The 17,402-nt window shown below is 38.2% G+C and overlaps 2 protein-coding genes across 2 annotated transcripts; one reads left to right on the top strand and one right to left on the bottom strand.

Annotated features, from left to right (window-relative positions):
• The first annotated feature begins 5,043 nt into the window (after positions 1–5,043).
• On the top strand, positions 5,044–10,382 carry gper1 (G protein-coupled estrogen receptor 1). Its single transcript, XM_084407874.1, has 2 exons — positions 5,044–5,209; positions 8,613–10,382. Exon 2 carries the CDS (start codon positions 9,019–9,021, stop codon positions 10,078–10,080), a length of 1,062 nt encoding a protein of 353 aa, XP_084264000.1. The 5' UTR covers positions 5,044–5,209; positions 8,613–9,018; the 3' UTR covers positions 10,081–10,382.
• A 4,758-nt stretch (positions 10,383–15,140) lies between these two features.
• Positions 15,141–16,956, bottom strand: h3f3a (H3 histone, family 3A). Its single transcript, XM_084435614.1, has 4 exons — positions 16,906–16,956; positions 15,891–16,031; positions 15,618–15,771; positions 15,141–15,534 (listed from the first exon to the last, which is right to left on the bottom strand). The coding sequence occupies exons 2-4, from the start codon at positions 16,016–16,018 to the stop codon at positions 15,406–15,408; spliced, it is 411 nt and encodes a 136-aa protein (XP_084291740.1). The 5' UTR covers positions 16,019–16,031; positions 16,906–16,956; the 3' UTR covers positions 15,141–15,405.
• Positions 16,957–17,402: the final 446 nt, after the last annotated feature.

Raw genomic sequence — 17,402 nt, 5'->3', positions numbered from 1 at the left:
AAGAAGAAGCCAGTATAAATAAAGCCTTCCCTTACCTCCTGTCTCATGACAAATTTCTCAGCATCCCGCCACCACCCCATCACCTCACTTCGGCTGGGTCTGCTCATAGATACCTATGATCTATACATTCATAGGGGGGAGTACTCTGGGGTCGGGCCGAATTCCGAGCTCGGAGCCCAACCCACGGACAGCAAGCCAAATACGCATTACAATACTACATCAGATTTCATTAACATGTGAACTCGTGAATTGTAGTGTATTTATTAAGCTGAATCATTTAACCCACTACCTAACTAACTAACTAGCCCCTTTTTAGTGACAGTATAATTTAGGCTAAATGTTCAACCTTGTTGTTTGTTCTTTCAATTCACATTTACAAGTGCATTTAACTGATCTTTTGTGAAAACGTGCTCTAGGGGCATGTTGTCACACTATCATAGACAATGTTAACGTTTTAAATGTTAAATGGTTTTTCAGGTAATTTAAACTTAAAAAATGACAAAGCACAAAATCATTAATGGAACTGCAAAAATTATAAAGGGTAACACAAATATAAGGTGCAGTTATTTTGATCAATACAGTAATACACAATAATATCTGTAATAGTTTTTCTCAATCGCTTTGGCTCAATTCTCGAATGAGATTTTGTTCCCAAAACAATAATTTCAGATCTCTGATCTCTGAGTTTCTTGTTCACGTCAGATTTTAATTTCTTATTGATTTAAGCAAATTGCATGTGTTTTGGCACGTGTGCAAAAGAGTATGTAGAATTGTCTACAATTTACAGAATGACATGGCTTGTTGATCAAAACTGATGAGTTGATTCTCAGTAAAACTGTCAAACTTTTTACAACTTCTAAACATTCTTTGAGCCTTCATGAAGCTTAAAGTAGGCTATATGGAGTTTGCCCAGCACAATTATACCATTTCTGAACTCGGAGGAACGCCAAAATCCCTAAACAGCAACAGCAGTTTATTTTTGTGGTAATGTGTTACATATAAACTGAAAATACACAGTTGCTTGTCTTGGAAGAGCAAGATATGTAAGAATGTGTGGTTCTAGGGGAAGACATAGAAAAGGTCAAATGAACAAGCGTCTGTGAATTTTCAGTTAACATGTAAAATTTCTTCAAAAATGTGCTGTATTAATAAAAATGTTCGGTACCACTTTATATTAGGTGTCTTTAACTACTAACATTTAAATGAATCATTTGAGACAATGCACATATTGTGTACATACATGTTTTTACATTGTACTTATATTATAAAAGAAAATCCTGCTTGCAGTTACAGTTGTAATTACAGTAAATATATAATTACACTGTTGACCCTTCCCATACCCCTTAAACCACCCTTAAACTTACTCACAACACCAAACCTGTCCCTAACCTTACCCACATTCCACCTCAATAGCAGCACAAGTGTTTTGCAATACAACTTGAAGACAATAAGTATAATGTACTTATTTTTTTGATGCAAGTACATAGTAGGTAAGGACACCTAATATAAAATGTGACCAAATGTCCATGTTCTTTTTGTGTACTACAGTGTTGACTTTTCCAAGTAAATTAGTTTCCTAGTGCTGAAATCTGTATCTAAAAAGCAGTGTGTGGAACAAGACAAAACTACTGAATCACCATCACCATCTTCCATGGTGAAAAAACACCTAAACATTTTGACCAGCGTGGCTCACATGATGACAGAAACACTTTTTATTTTTGGTGACATTGGCCAATTTACTGACACAATAACTAGGTTTTAAAGCATGAATTAAATGTTTTGGGTGAGTAACACCATTTTGCAGACCTGCAATATAGTTCTGATGTTCCAGCAAACAGTTGTGACAATTGAACTTGCAGTTTAGAGATTGTTAAAATGATTGAGAAAAACTGTAATTTATGTGCCAGTAATCTGTCAGTTGGCATTACAAAAATGACTGTTTCGCTGTTTTTTTAATGGAGCTCTGCTGGCACTTAAAGCACTCAGCACTTAAAAATAGTTAGGACAATGAACAAGTTCCCTCAAGAAAAAAGTGCATTCATAAAGATAATGCACTCTGACAATACAAGATGCAAAACTCCTTTTAGATACAGATGTCATCTGTAAACACTAGTGCTGGGTAATTTCACTGAAAGGCAGATAGCTGGATAGACATACAGACAAATTGGATGGATGGAGGGGATGGATGGATGGATGGATGAATGGGTGGGTGGATGGATGGATGGAGGGGATGTATGGATGTATGGTGTGGTTGGGTGGATGGATGGGTGGGTGGATGGGTGGCCGACAAAAGCTTTGGATGGATACATTTCACTCTTTGTTATATTGCAGCCATTTGCTAAAATCACTTAAGTTCATTTTTTTTCCTCATTATTGTACACACAGCACCCCATATTGACAGAAAAACACAGAATTGTTGACATTTTTGCACATTTATTAAAAAAGAAAAACTGAAATATCACATGGTCCTAAGTATTCAGACCCTTTATTTGCTCAGTATTTAGAAGAAGCACCCTTTTGATCTAATACAGCCATGAGTCTTTTTGGGAAAGATGCAACAAGTTTTTCACACCTAGATTTGGGTATCCTCTGCCATTCCTCCTTGCAGATCCTCTCCAGTTCTGTCAGGTTGGATGGTAAACATTGGTGGACAGCCATTTTCAGCTCTCTCCAGAGATGCTCAGTTGGGTTTAAGTCAGGGCTCTGGCTGGGCCATTCAAGAACAGTCACGGAGTTGTTGTGAAGCCACTCCTTCGTTATTTTAGCTGTGTGCTTAGGGTCATTGTCTTGTTGGAAGGTGAACCTTCGGCCCAGTCTGAGGTCCAGAGCACTCTGGAGAAGGTTTTCGTCCAGGATATCCCTGTACTTGGCCGCATTCATCTTTCCCTCGATTGCAGCCAGTCGTCCTGTCCCTGCAGCTGAAAAACACCCCCACAGCATGATGCTGCCACCACCATGCTTCACTGTTGAGACTGTATTGGACAGGTGATGAGCAGTGCCTGGTTTTCTCCACACATACCGCTTAGAATTAAGGCCAAAAAGTTCTATCTTGGTCTCATCAGACCAGAGAATCTTATTTATCACCATCTTGGAGTCCTTCAGGTGTGCTTTCATGTGTCTTGCACTGAGGAGAGGCTTCCGTCGGGCCACTCTGCCATAAAGCCCGACTGGTGGATGGCTGCAGTGATGGTTGACTTACTACAACTTTCTCCCATCTCCCGACTGCATCTCTGGAGCTGAGCCACAGTGATCTTAGGGTTCTTCTTTACCTCTCTCACCAAGGCTCTTCTCCCCCGATAGCTCAGTTTGGCCGGACGGCCAGCTCTAGGAAGGGTTCTGGTCGTCCCAAACGTCTTCCATTTAAGGATTATGGAGGCCACTGTGCTCTTAGGAACCTTAAGTGCAGCAGATTTTTTTTTGTAACCTTGGCCAGATCTGTGCCTTGCCACAATTCTGTCTCTGAGCTCTTCAGGCAGTTCCTTTGACCTCATGATTCTCATTTGCTCTGACATGCACTGTGAGCTGTAAGGTCTTATATAGACAGGTGTGTGGCTTTCCTAATCAAGTCCAATCAGTATAATCAAACACAGCTGGACTCAAATGAAGGTGTAGAACCATCTCAAGGATGATCAGAAGAAATGGACAGCACCTGAGTTAAATATATGAGTGTCACAGCAAGGGGTCTGAATACTAAGGACCATGTGATATTTCAGTTTTTCTTTTTTAATAAATGTGCAAAAATGTCAACAATTCTGTGTTTTTCTGTCAATATGGGGTGCTGTGTGTACAATAATGAGGAAAAAAATTAACTTAAATGATTTTAGCAAATGGCTGCAATATAACAAAGAGTGAAGAATTTAAGGGGGTCTGAATACTTTCCGTACCCACTGTGTGTGTATATATATATATATATATATATATATATATATATATATATATATATATAGATAGATAGATAGATAGATAGATAGATAGATAGATAGATATACAGACAGACAGACTTAGTTTTGTATATTTATTATTATAATAATTATTAATTACTTATTTTATTATCTTATATTAAGTTATGAATTAAACAGTATAAGCTGTTCTGTATCTAAATCACTTTTATAAGTTTCTATAATTCTGTATTTGTTGATTTTCTAGTCTGAAATGTTCTTTCTGTAATAGCAAAGAGGATGCATCACAGTCTGACAGGGATTCTCACCGAACCACTGACTTCAGGATGTTCTACACAAACCTCTTTGTAGACGCACATAAAAGAGCCCTCAAGCTTTCTGTAAACCTGTCCTGACACAGAGGGACTGATAAGGTGAACAGAATCCATCCATGTTCAGAAAATCGAATTACAAGCATAATAGTTTGTGGCTCAGTAATCCCTTGGCCGACAAAAGCTTAGCTACCCCTCATTCTACAACTAAAGGGTCATATTGGTTCTCCATCCAACATTGTACTGCACCACTAAATGATTAACATCTCACTTATGATCTTATTATGCATATTTTGCATTCTCTCAATGTTCTCAGAGATATTTTAACATACACAGTAGTGAAACCATCTCTTCAAATTTGGCACTGAACAATACAGATTATTCCAGCCACTTAGAGAAAGGCACTTTTACAATGGGAGCGTATGTTTAGCGCGGCCATTATTTGAACAAGTGTTGTATTAAAGTAAATGACATTTATTTGCATCTCACTCGGATACGAGCACTTTACATCACGTTAAATGCTTAAAGCCTGACCAAGTGTATTAAATATACTCGATTATTCATCATCAGAGTCCTTGACGAAGTCATGGATCAGGGACGTCTCGTCCATGTCTAGAGCATTTAAAACATCCTGTATGGCGTTATTTCTCCATCGTTCTTTGAACTAAATGAGTGCTAGTGTCATGGATGTGACAGCAGCCATATGTCCTGTGCTAAGTAACTGTCGTTGGTGGCTATTTATGCTGTCCACGTGCGTGTGGCCGTGCTGGGGGAAGTCAGAGAGAGAGAGAGAGAGAGGAGGAGGTAGAGGGGTGGCTAGTGAACAAGTGGCCAGAAAAGAAGGAAGCTGTAGTGATATTCTTCTCTGGACCGTCTCACTGACAGAAGCGAGTTGTCTTACAACAGTAGGTGGGGCAGACGGTGGATCTTGTCTTGGTAAAGGGATTACAAAACTGCAGAAACTCTCCACTGACTGCATCACAAGCCCTCGTGAATAAAGTAAGTGACTTTTTGACTCTATTATTTTCACTGCATGGGACTCACAAATTTCATTAAGTAATAATATATTGCATCATAGTTGAATTACAACCGAAATTAAGCTAATCTGTAAGACAAACGCAGTTGAAAAGACCCAACGGCTGGTGAGCATCAAATTTTGTTTTGGATGCAAGTGTGACGATATAGACTTTACATTCGTAATGTCCCAGATAACCCTTTGTTGTACGGGGGGAAAAAATATAGTGGTAATTTTGAAATTAATCTTTCATTTTCCTTTAACATGTTTAAATGGAAACGTACCTTGTCTGTAAAAATAAATACATTCACAAATGACTGTTTTACTAATACATTTGTTTCTGTTTGACCACTTCAAAAACACATTAGAAGAAAAGACAAAATAAATCAATGTAAACTTGAATGTACCTCTACTGTGTGTCAGGGTTGATATTGTTAACTAAAACTATATCAGATTATTTTCATTCATTGAAATAAAGCTAAAATTAATACATGAATATTAGATGATAAACATCAACTTAAATAAGAGAAGAAATTAAGAAAAACAAGAAATGCTGCATTTAAAATAAGTTGTAAGTTCTAAAATTACTTAAACTTAAAGTAAAATGAAGTCCAATTCAAAATATTAATAAATACTATAAAATGGCACATGCATATAACAAAATTGAAATAATATTTAAAGTAAAATTCAAATGAAAACTCAATACGCAATATTATATCTGGGGTCTATGAGTCCCCAGACATAAGTAATGTGTATATATATATATATATATATATATATATATATATATATATATATATATATATATATATATATATATATATATATATATATATATATATTGTTGCAATGGAAGACTTCAGATTTTTTTCCCCCTGTTGAAAAGACCATATTACACTAGCATGAATTTCCCTGATGTATATATATAATTTTTATTATCATTATTAAAATTACTTTATTAATAATTTCTCTAATATTTGATTATGAAAGTCATCCAAAATGACCTGATAATTGAATGTTAATATGTTGTTTTTTCTACTATTGAAATGTCTATGGAACAGGAGGGTTAATATCTTAACCAGCCAGACTATTTAGGTCAACCAGCTTCCCTAAAGACTATGCTGGTGGACTGTCTTCCCCTGTCTATAGTTTTGTTGGACACACTCTAAAAATGCTGGGTTGTTTCAACCCAAGTTTGGGTCAAATATGGATAAACCCAACCACTGGGTTTAAAATGTAATATAAAAAATTGGGTTTGTCCATATTCGACTCAAACTTGGGTGGAAACAACCGAGCATGTTTTTTTTTTTTTTTTTTAGAGTGAGCTTGGCTTTGTTTTTGCACCTGTTAGACCAGCACCAAAGCATCATGAACCAGCATAAACCAGCCTGGAACATCATGGAAATTCATGCTAGTGTAATATGGTCTTTTCAAAGTCTTCTATTGCAGCTTAATTTCACAGATGCACAGAGATTTCAAATAATTGATGAAGCAGCTCAGTCATTCTTCTCTCTGTCTCTCCAAATGAGCCTTTCAATTATCTTGGTGCTTGTGTGCTTGTCTTGTGTTACTCCATCACTAATATCCTGATAAATTGTTCATGTCATCTTGCAGCTGTGAGTAAATTTGGGCAAGGATTATATTGTCCTGGGTATTTTGAAGAAGATGTAATTTTAGGCAGTAACAAATGTTCCTTTATCTATTATGCAGTGAGGAACTCTGAATGGGTCTGCTGTTGAGAATGAATTACAATTATAGGATCAGATTCAAATTTTCACAGTTTTGTTTGTTATGGTAATTCTGAAATGAAAGCAAATTTTGTATTAGTTTATAGTAGTAGCTTAATGGCCTCTAATGTGCACTGTGATTATATATCCAAGAAAACTTTAAAGTTACTTCTAAGTACATTTTTCTCTATTTTTATTGAGACAGATATTGCAAACTGTCAATCAAAGTAAAGGCTGCATTTGCTTGCACTGCGCTTGGAATTGTCCAAATATCCAAACCTTTATGCTCTTAAAAAAAAAAAAAAAAAAAAAAAAAGCCATCTGCATAAGGCTGAAAATAAGTGGTCTAATTTTGGATAGATGGCTGTACTTTGTAAACGTTTCTGCTGCATGCTGACCCATTTCTTTTGGGGTTTAATCCGGGTCGATTCTTTTAAAAGTTGACGTATTCCGAGTCCAGACCTCATAGTCACATAGACCTCATACACAGGTGTTTTATCGAAGTAAATGACATTTATTTGCGTCTCACTCGGATACGAGCACTTTACATCATGTTAAATGCTTAAATGCTAGTGTCATGGATGTGACAGCACATATACCTCATAAAAATCATGTTTATCATGTTTATTTCGTTACAAAATTGATGTAGCCTTTGTTGCAATTATCTATGTAGGAATTGAAAAGTCTGATATGCCCTGATTGGCCACTGAAGTTCAATGTTTTCTGCCGTACCTAATTTTAGTTCTCATTAAGATACTTCTTGCATATGATTTGTTTACCAAATTAATTTGGATTAATACAGATCCTATATCTAAATATCTACATTTCCGTTTCAAATATATGGTAATTGGGTATTTTAAATAGCATGGAATATTAGCTTTATCTTTACACATCATTATTCATGATATACATGGTCCTATGGCATATTAATCTAAAATTACTAATATAATGAGATTCAATGTTCTTTTGACACCCATTAACTCTGTGTCTGGGAAAAAAATATCACAGTTTACTACCTTGGAGAGTTTATCTCTCCAAAATCGCAATACATTAGTGTAGTCAAAATCAGTTATGAACATGATGTTATGTAGTCCAGTTAGCCTCCCGTGAAGAAAATCTACTTGGACCGTATCTATTCCTATGAAGCAGTTGTACAGCTCGTCTTTTTGCTGTTTAATAATTGTGAGTTTAGCAAATGGGTCTGACAGCTCAGGGTGCTTCAATGCATCTGTTTAAGACATCGCTTTGCATTTTAATAAACTTGTAGACACTCAATCCTTAAGGAGAATCGATTAAAAACTGTTATGAGAGCTGCCATCAAGTGCAAAAGCAGATATTTAACATGATATTCTCATTAAAGGGATGGTATGACTTACCATCCGAAGCAGACTGTATGACTTTCTATCAGATATTTATACCCCATAGACTTTCAGTGTGTGCAAAAAAACGATTAAAAGATTTTTTTCAAAATAAGTTCTTGTGTTCCTCAAGTTTGGAATGAGCTGAGGATGAGTAAATGATGACAGAATTTGTCTTTTTTTGTGGTGGACTATCCATGTAATAGTTCAATTAATTATGTCAATGAAACAGGTGATGCCACAAAATAAACATTAGTCTTCAGATATTATTTTCCTTCTTTCTCTCTCTCTCTCTCGATCAGGTGTCAAAGTGGTGGTGTCATTGGTGGACTAAAAAAATCATGCTTACGGACTGGAGGAGAGCAGACTGCACTGGATCAAACACGTGTAAAGAGGAAAGTGTGCTAAAGAAAAAAAAGAAGCACAATCCCTAAGGAGAGACTCTTGGTGTTGGTGCAATGGATCACACAAGTCCAGGCAGCCTCCATAGCTGAGAGACTGCCCTGAAAAATGGAGGTCTTCTACCCTGGCTGCATCTCTTTCTGGATGGCATCTACCAAACTTTGAGCCGCGTCCACGTGTTAAGCACAGGTTGTCATCAGAATGCAAATGCAGCATGAAGGATCCTCTCTACAAAGTGAACTGGGCACTGACACAAATGAAGTATGTAGCACCATTCAAAGCATCTAAAACAGAGACTTGGCCAGTATGGAAGAGCAGACTACCACTGTGATAACGATTTACGTGAATGGCACTGAGCAGTTCAATGCTTCGTATGAGTTCAACCTAACCGATGTGAAGGAAAGCATAGACACCTATGAGTTTTACGTCATCGGCCTGTTCCTCTCCTGCCTGTACACCATATTCCTGTTCCCCATCGGCTTCATCGGGAACATCCTCATTTTGGTGGTCAACCTCAACCACAGGGACAAGATGACCATCCCTGACCTGTACTTCGTCAACCTGGCCGTGGCGGACCTTATTCTAGTGGCGGATTCGCTCATTGAGGTCTTCAATCTCAACGAGAAGTACTACGACTATGCCGTCCTCTGTACCTTCATGTCGCTTTTCCTCCAGGTGAACATGTACAGCAGCATCTTCTTCCTGACATGGATGAGTTTCGACCGCTATGTCGCTCTCGCCAGCTCCATTAGCAGCAGTCCGCTGCGAACTATGCAGCACGCCAAACTCAGCTGCAGCCTCATCTGGATGGCCTCCATCTTGGCGACTCTGCTTCCCTTCACCATCGTGCAGACGCAGCACACCGGCGAGGTGCACTTCTGCTTCGCCAACGTCATCGAGATCCAGTGGCTGGAGGTGACGATTGGATTTCTGGTGCCCTTCTCAATCATTGGCCTGTGCTACTCCCTAATCGTCCGCATCCTCATGCGTGCCCAGAAGCACAAGGGACTGTGGCCTCGCCGGCAGAAGGCCCTGCGCATGATCGTGGTGGTCGTGCTGGTGTTCTTTATTTGCTGGCTGCCCGAGAATGTCTTCATTAGCATCCAGCTGCTCCAGGGCACGGCCGACCCATCGAAACGTAGCGACACCATGCTGTGGCACGACTACCCGTTGACCGGGCACATCGTCAACCTGGCTGCGTTCTCCAACAGCTGCCTGAACCCTATCATATACAGCTTCCTCGGGGAGACTTTCAGGGACAAGCTACGGCTCTTCATCAAGCGGAAGGCCAGCTGGTCCGTGGTCTACCGCTTCTGTAATCACACTCTGGACTTGCACATCCCTGTCAGGGGCGAGTCCGAAGTGTAGCGCGGGTTCGGCAGCCTGAATCACCCACCGGAAGTTGTCATCTGCCTTGTCTTGCTTTCCAGAACTTGATCAAGAAGTGACATGTGGGTTGACGTAACGAACACTGCTTCATGTTTAAGTCAGCTGGGTGAAATAAGGATTATTTGCTGATGAAGTGGATTACAAGGCACGGATGCAGAGCTTGGCCTTTACAGATAATTTAAATAAATAGAGATGGCATGTCAAAAACAAAGACTTTTATAGGACCATATTCTCTGTGAGCCCATTCTAAAGTAACAAATAAAGTCATCGAAGTGCCTGCGACCCATTTCCTGTCTGAGTCATTGCGAAATATATTCTCCTGTTCATATATTGACGTTGCTGAAACCGATGCAATCAACGACTTGGTCTGTTCTGCTTCAAGACTGAATAAATGCATATTTTGTAGGAGTTCTTCACTAGGGGATTCTGAAAATGTGAGAATTTAGACAATTTCAAGTGTGAGATTTACTTCCAGCCACTTTTAGGGATTCCGTAAACAGTGATAAACAGTAATGATGTTTGACAAGGTGAAGTTCATGTACAAGGTTTACATGAAAAACATCATTAGGGAAACATTAAAGTAAATTCAGCTCAATGCACACATAGTTGGTGGATTACTGCTCATTTGGACAAGTGTTAGCGGCACTAAACCCAGGTGTTGGCTCCTGTTTCCCTGAAGTTGGAGTCAGTGGGCAGGTGGTGTGCAGAGCGGGATATAAACATATTATCCAAGACTTCAGATGTGCGGTGTCCAACGCTGCTGTTTATTTGATCCAGACTGCTATCCATTGCTTTCCCATTCCTTTAGCAAAAACAAGGACGCTTGCAGTAAATCGCTTTGAACTGTGTGAAGTAATTTATTTGGAATCAAACTGTTCATTGTCGAGACTGTATTGATACACAGTAAGACGTGAAATTATTTGGATTCACTGTTTGTCAAGAATGTGTTAAGATGATTTGAGTATCACTTGAATACTTTTGTATACAGAAATTATTACGAAATGATAACAAGAGTGTCGGTCTTGACAACAGGAAGCTGATGTTCTCCCCTAGAGAGAGCCCTCTCATGCCACGGGCTAAAACAATATATGACTCGAATTAATCATAAACACAGTGGCAGTCTGAGGGCTCCTTCCCAAGTAAAATAGAACAAAGATAAACAAATAAAAGGAAAATGAAGATTTAAAAAAAATAATCCCAAGGTTGGTCTCTGGGGGATTTTTATCAGTCCAGTTGAGCAGTGCATCACACAGAATGATGTTTAATCAATACAACGGTCTGGGTGAAGCATGATGTAATGCATTCGAGCCTGAAAGAGTTGATTTCATGAATGGTTGAATAACCCCATTTTCACATTAAAGTAATAAAATGATCTTATTTTGTCATATTTAGGTTTTCACTACTAGAAAGCTGTCTGCTACACTATAGAAAGGCGAAGCAATATTGATGCATAATTGATGTATTCCCTTCTTAGATTGAAAATACTGTACTGCAGTACAGTACAATAAAATATAGGGTTGGTTTTACTCCACAGGTAAATCACTTACTGTTTATTATCTATGGCAAATACCACAGGCAAATCACTTACTGTTTATTATCTATGGCAGATACCACAGGAAATTGACTGGCCTGCACAAACAGCAAATAAGACCATAATTTAATATAGGGAACATTTTAGTGCCTATCATATTATGAAAAAGTAGACATATTTCGTAATTAGACACATTTTGGCCAATAAAAGTGCATATTGTTTATGTCTCCTGTCTGGAGACAAGCTGCTGTGATTTTGTTTTTATTCTCATTTAATTATAATGAGAATCTCGTGAGAATCATGAGACTAATGGGAATTCTAAAAAATAAAAAAAACTTCCAAAGTAACATGACTGGACTACTTATGGTAATGAATTTCAGTGATTTTTGGTCATGAAAATAATGTCACTATCTTAAAAAAATAACAAATAAAAACTTCTTTTTTTTTTTACATTTTAATTTAAGAAATTTTTTGTATTGTTTCATTTTGAAATTTAAAAATCACTTCACACTTCTCACTTCTCAGGGTGTCCTGCAGTTTTGGTCACAGACTATTTTGAGTCAGTCAGTTAAAGGTGCTCTAAGCGATGTCACCTGTTTTTCAGGCCAAAACAGCGTTTTTCGTCTCATACAGCAAACATCTCTTCACTGTCCGCTATAGCTGCCTGTCCCCTGAACACACTGTACAAAACCACGGTCTCTGTAGACAGCCCAGGCTCCACAAACGGCAACAAAAACAAACTGGCCCAGCCTGGACCACAAAACATAAACAGTGTTCCAGCCAATAACCGACAAGAATGATTTGGGGGTGGGGGTTGGGGGGTTAGTGCGAGAAGCATGAAGAGGGAAGTTAGCTAGAGGAGAGATGTCCTAGAGTCTAGACAACGAGTAACATTAGAATTAGACTCTCTTGAATTTTGATATGGCCGACACACAAAGAGACGACGTTCCGATGAACAAATAGCAAAGAAGAGGGAAAAGGAGAAGGAACGCACAAAGTCCCGAATTTATATCGGGGGAGGGGACGGGATGAGGAGGAAGGAGGAAGGAGGGTCGAGCTAGCCTCCGTTTTGTTTGACAATACTTCGAACGTCAATAAGAAGTGACGTCACCCAACATCGCTTAGAGCACCTTTAAGCCATATAAATATTAGATGAAAAATGTGCTTTAAAATATAGCAATGCCATGGCAACTTACTGAAATAAAATAAGCTGAAGTACTAAAATAACTTTGCAACTACATGCCAACTAACTCTCATTGTGTTAGTCGACTGGTAGGGTTTGTGTTAGTAGAATAAGTTGACGTAGTTGCAAAATTACTTACTAGAATGTCTAAAGTGGACTATCAAAATACAGTGTTACCAAATTCTTAAAACTTAAAATAAAAGTATAATGAAAGCTTGAAATATATAAAAAAGTTCATTCAAAATATTGTCAAATCTATTTGTTGAGATGGTTTATAGTTGATAAAATGCAATGACTGCATGTTTCCAGCATCTTTCAGTATATGGAGTGTTAGAGAGATACAGCCTGGCAAAACCAAGAAATGTTTTTCCAGCTGTGACAGCCCAGCCTGGGAAAAATATGTAAGCATTGTTTGAATAACTATTCATGAATTTGTATAGACATCATCACAGTATAATTTACTATTGTATGGCAAAATATAATAAAAAAATCCACACATTAAAACATGAACTAAAGTGACTTGAGGAAACGTATGTCTCAGACAGACCTATAGGGCATGGGTAAGGTTGTGTGCTTCTAACAGAGATTTGAGAATCCATGATGAGAACAGCCTTAGGATGTGAGCATCCCAGAAAGATACAGAAAAGTGAAATAACGATAGACAGGCTCATTAGACAACAGAGACGAAACCCGGATCCCCACAGTCGATCCCTTGGGAAAGAGCCAAAGCGAGACATAGTTAATTTCATATCTGTATAAATACAAATAAATAGACACGGGACGACTCTGAGAAAGACACAGAGCAAGAGGTGACGGACAGAGACTGTGAGAAGAGTGTGTGTCTGCAGCTGGGACCGGAGTAGGGCTCAGGGTTGAAGGATCTGACGTCATTGCGTCCTATTTGTCTGTGAGATTTCTCTTTTGATGCGGTTAAATGAATCTGTTTATCAAACTCATGCCGTCTTATGGTTTTCAATGCTTATATTCACACACAAACAATTTAAACCTCAATACATTTGAGCACACAAAAAGAGTTCTTCATATTCGAATTGATCCAAATAATTTTCACAAAAAGATTGTGGCTTGGAGGAGAATGATACGCTGAAAGCTTATAAAACACAAGACTTACAACACCGAAGTGCGACTGCCTTTGGTCAGGTAATTAAAGTAGTGAGAATTAATGCATATGCTTAGGGAATATGAGTTTGAATAAAAGATCTGATTCACAATTACATTTACATATTATAATCTTCTCAAAAAAAAAAAACAGAGATAACTTAGGTAACATCATGAGGTTCTATTAGAGCATTGCACAAGTGTTTCAGTTCAGAAGTGTAGCTCTTATAATGCCTCAAAATAAATACCATAAGTAAAAACCTACATAACATGATAGGCTAAACCAGAACATTAAGATACTAAAAAAAAAACATAGAAGCGCAAACTCATCACTGGCCACGAGAGGGCGCCAAATACGAGCACGTTCAGGAAGATAATCCAGTCCGAGAAGAATGAGGAGAAATGTTTGCAGGTGCAGAGCAGAGTAATGGCATTTTATAAAATACGGAACGTAATGGCACCTCAGCGTTTTGGACGAGTTAAACCGGGTGAAATGTTCAGTATTGTCGAGTAACAGCCTATGAATCAGCTTCGTTCAGTGTAGGCTAAATGTGAAATTTTGTTTAAAAAAAAAAAGTTGTTGCCTTAAAGTACATTTCACTTTAAATAACATAAAACTGCCTTAACATGTCTTGAATCTTGTAAACCTTAAGCTGAAAAATGATCAAACTTATTTTGATGAGTTAACGCAGCACGTTTGACGTATAAACAAAGCGGGGTCAGTTAGTTTTGACAGCCAGGCTGTGCATGTTATTCTTCAAGTGAAACAAGCAGACTACACACGCCAAAGTAAACTACTTGAATAATTTGACTAGCCTATGCTACATCGAGGTCGTAAACACATTGCAGCTTTAATCCTGGCATCACATTTTTATTCCTTTTGTGTATAAAGCTCATTTGCAATTGCTATCAAATATGGTGAACTATATGCATAACGTATAAATGGCAAGACCATCCCTAACAACCAAAATACAAAAACTAAACAATTTGATGGAAAGGATTCCAAGTGCACAAAAACGACACGATCCTGCCCTCTTGTGGAGGAAAGATGAGTCTACATGCCATAAATCAGGCAGCTTTCAACTAATAAAACTAGAAACACTTAACACTGTCTTATAAGTCTTCAGTAGTGGTCATAGTATAATTTAAGCCTTCCAATCAAAATCCATTAAAAAACAAACAAAAAAAAACACAGAATAACCAGCACAATTTTGAGGTAGAGTAATTTTATTTACAACCCAATGATCAATGTAAAAGATGTGATAAATATTTTACGCATGCAACTAAAGCTGCTTCACAATGAGCTCTACAATGGTTAATCTAGACACACTCGCTTTAAAAACCTGAGTCTGTAAGGAATGCTTTACAAAATGACTCCAATGTACAAATCCATTGCTTTTACTTTGAGTGTTTCACAATAAAAATTAAAAATAAAATAAAACGATAATAAAATGTAAAAAAATAAAATAAAAAATTAGGCCCTCTCTCCTCGGATTCGCCTTGCAAGCTGGATATCCTTGGGCATGATTGTGACTCTCTTGGCATGAATGGCGCACAAGTTAGTGTCCTCAAACAGGCCGACAAGGTAGGCCTCACTTGCTTCCTGTAAGCAGACAAGCACAAGTTAATATTGGATATAAAGTTTAAAGTATATTAAAAAAGTAATAATGATAATAAGTTACGCACCTGAAGTGCACCAATGGCTGCACTCTGGAACCTCAGGTCGGTTTTGAAGTCCTGTGCGATCTCCCTGACCAGACGCTGAAATGGCAACTTGCGGATCAGCAACTCTGTTGACTTCTGATAACGACGAATCTCTCTCAGAGCAACAGTTCCAGGCCTAAAGTGAGGAAGAAAAACAACATGATTTACCAGTTATAATAAACTGCATTAAGCATGCGTGTTGTTCAGTTAAAAAAACAAACAAAAAAACAACAGCAGTCTCTCTCTCAGACCCACCTGTATCTGTGGGGCTTCTTGACGCCACCAGTAGAGGGCGCGCTCTTCCTCGCGGCTTTAGTCGCCAGCTGTTTTCTTGGCGCCTTTCCTCCAGTGGATTTACGCGCGGTCTGCTTGGTACGAGCCATTTTCTCTCAATGTCTAGGATAAAACATAAATAATTAAACAAAAGTTAAATACTTAATTCTTCCCGTTTAAAAAAAAAAATCCGAGCGGTAACTTAAAATGGCGGTTTCATCCGGGTCCTGTGGTTTGCTTTGAGCACTTCCGCTCAAGAGCTGCAGCTACTTTATCTAAAAATGTCTCGTTTTATAAAGATGTACAACGTTAAGTGCCAACAAATATGGGAATCTAAACAAACCAGCTAAAACCCACGCGTAATTTGTAATGCGTGAACACAGCCAAGCGAGCATCGCAGACGAACATTTGCATTAGACGGCAGGAGATGCTGTTGTTGTTAAACAGCCGCCCGGTACATCAGCCTCCATCTGAAGCAGGACCCGGTTCACAGCAGATTAAACAGCAGCTCACCGCGAAACTCACTTTCAACTAATACTACATCAACTGCGTCATGTAGAAAGAGCGGGAAAATGTTCAGAGGCACGGGGTAAAGTTAATTTAATGCAGCATTGTTGAACAACCGGTTACTCGCCTCGACCTCTTCAAGAACAAGCTGAACAAACCATTGTCCAAAATGGCGGGCAAAAAGGTAGATCGACAAACCAGCACATAATTATCAGATGTCACTTCTACTTCCAAAGCCCGCCAAGACGACGAATTTAACGTGTATAAAAACGCCACATCATGTTTAAGTGAACTATGTTCAAGGACAAGAGTGTTTGAAATATTAAATCCAAACTAACAAACTAGCCAGAGAATGGTCCATCAATAAGCACGAGAAACTGAAAACCCGATCAACTCTGTAAACGTCTTATTGATTTGTTTTAAACTAGCACTAGTGGAAATATTATGATTACAGTCGAAATATCTACCAAATAATTTAAAGTTTACTCACACAAATCTCGTTGACCCACGATCTTTCTCCCACGGTGTATTTCTCGTATTTGAAAAAGAGAGGGTTGGGCTTCTATTTATATATTTCTGTGGCTTGGCGCGTAGACACGCCCATATGTGACGTTTTCGTTTCTCATTGGTTCAACTTAAACCAAACCCCGCCTCTTGTCGTTTCGCTTTATTTACCGTACATGTTTACCTTTTTTTTATATATATATAATTTTGAATATACAGTTTGTCCCACAGCTGATAATGTAATCATACAAAAATAATTTTGAGTAAAAAAAAAAGTTGATTTACAATAGATAAAACAGGTACTGGATTAACATGTACTTGAATTAGGCTGCTTATGACGTTCCCAAACCCCCATTTAGGGGTTTGTATACGTATTTTTCTAAACATATTAATTGCGTATTTTAATTGCAGCTGAAATTACAGCGAAATAGTCATACATCAGAAAACGGTTAATATCAAAAACATCAGCACTGCACTCCTAAG

The sequence above is a fragment of the Rutilus rutilus genome, assembly GCF_951802725.1.
Source record: "Rutilus rutilus genome assembly, chromosome: 1".
NCBI classification, from domain to species: Eukaryota; Metazoa; Chordata; class Actinopteri; order Cypriniformes; family Leuciscidae; genus Rutilus; species Rutilus rutilus.
Note: the sequence above shows the minus strand (reverse complement) of the source record. Positions and strands in the feature narration are given on the sequence as shown.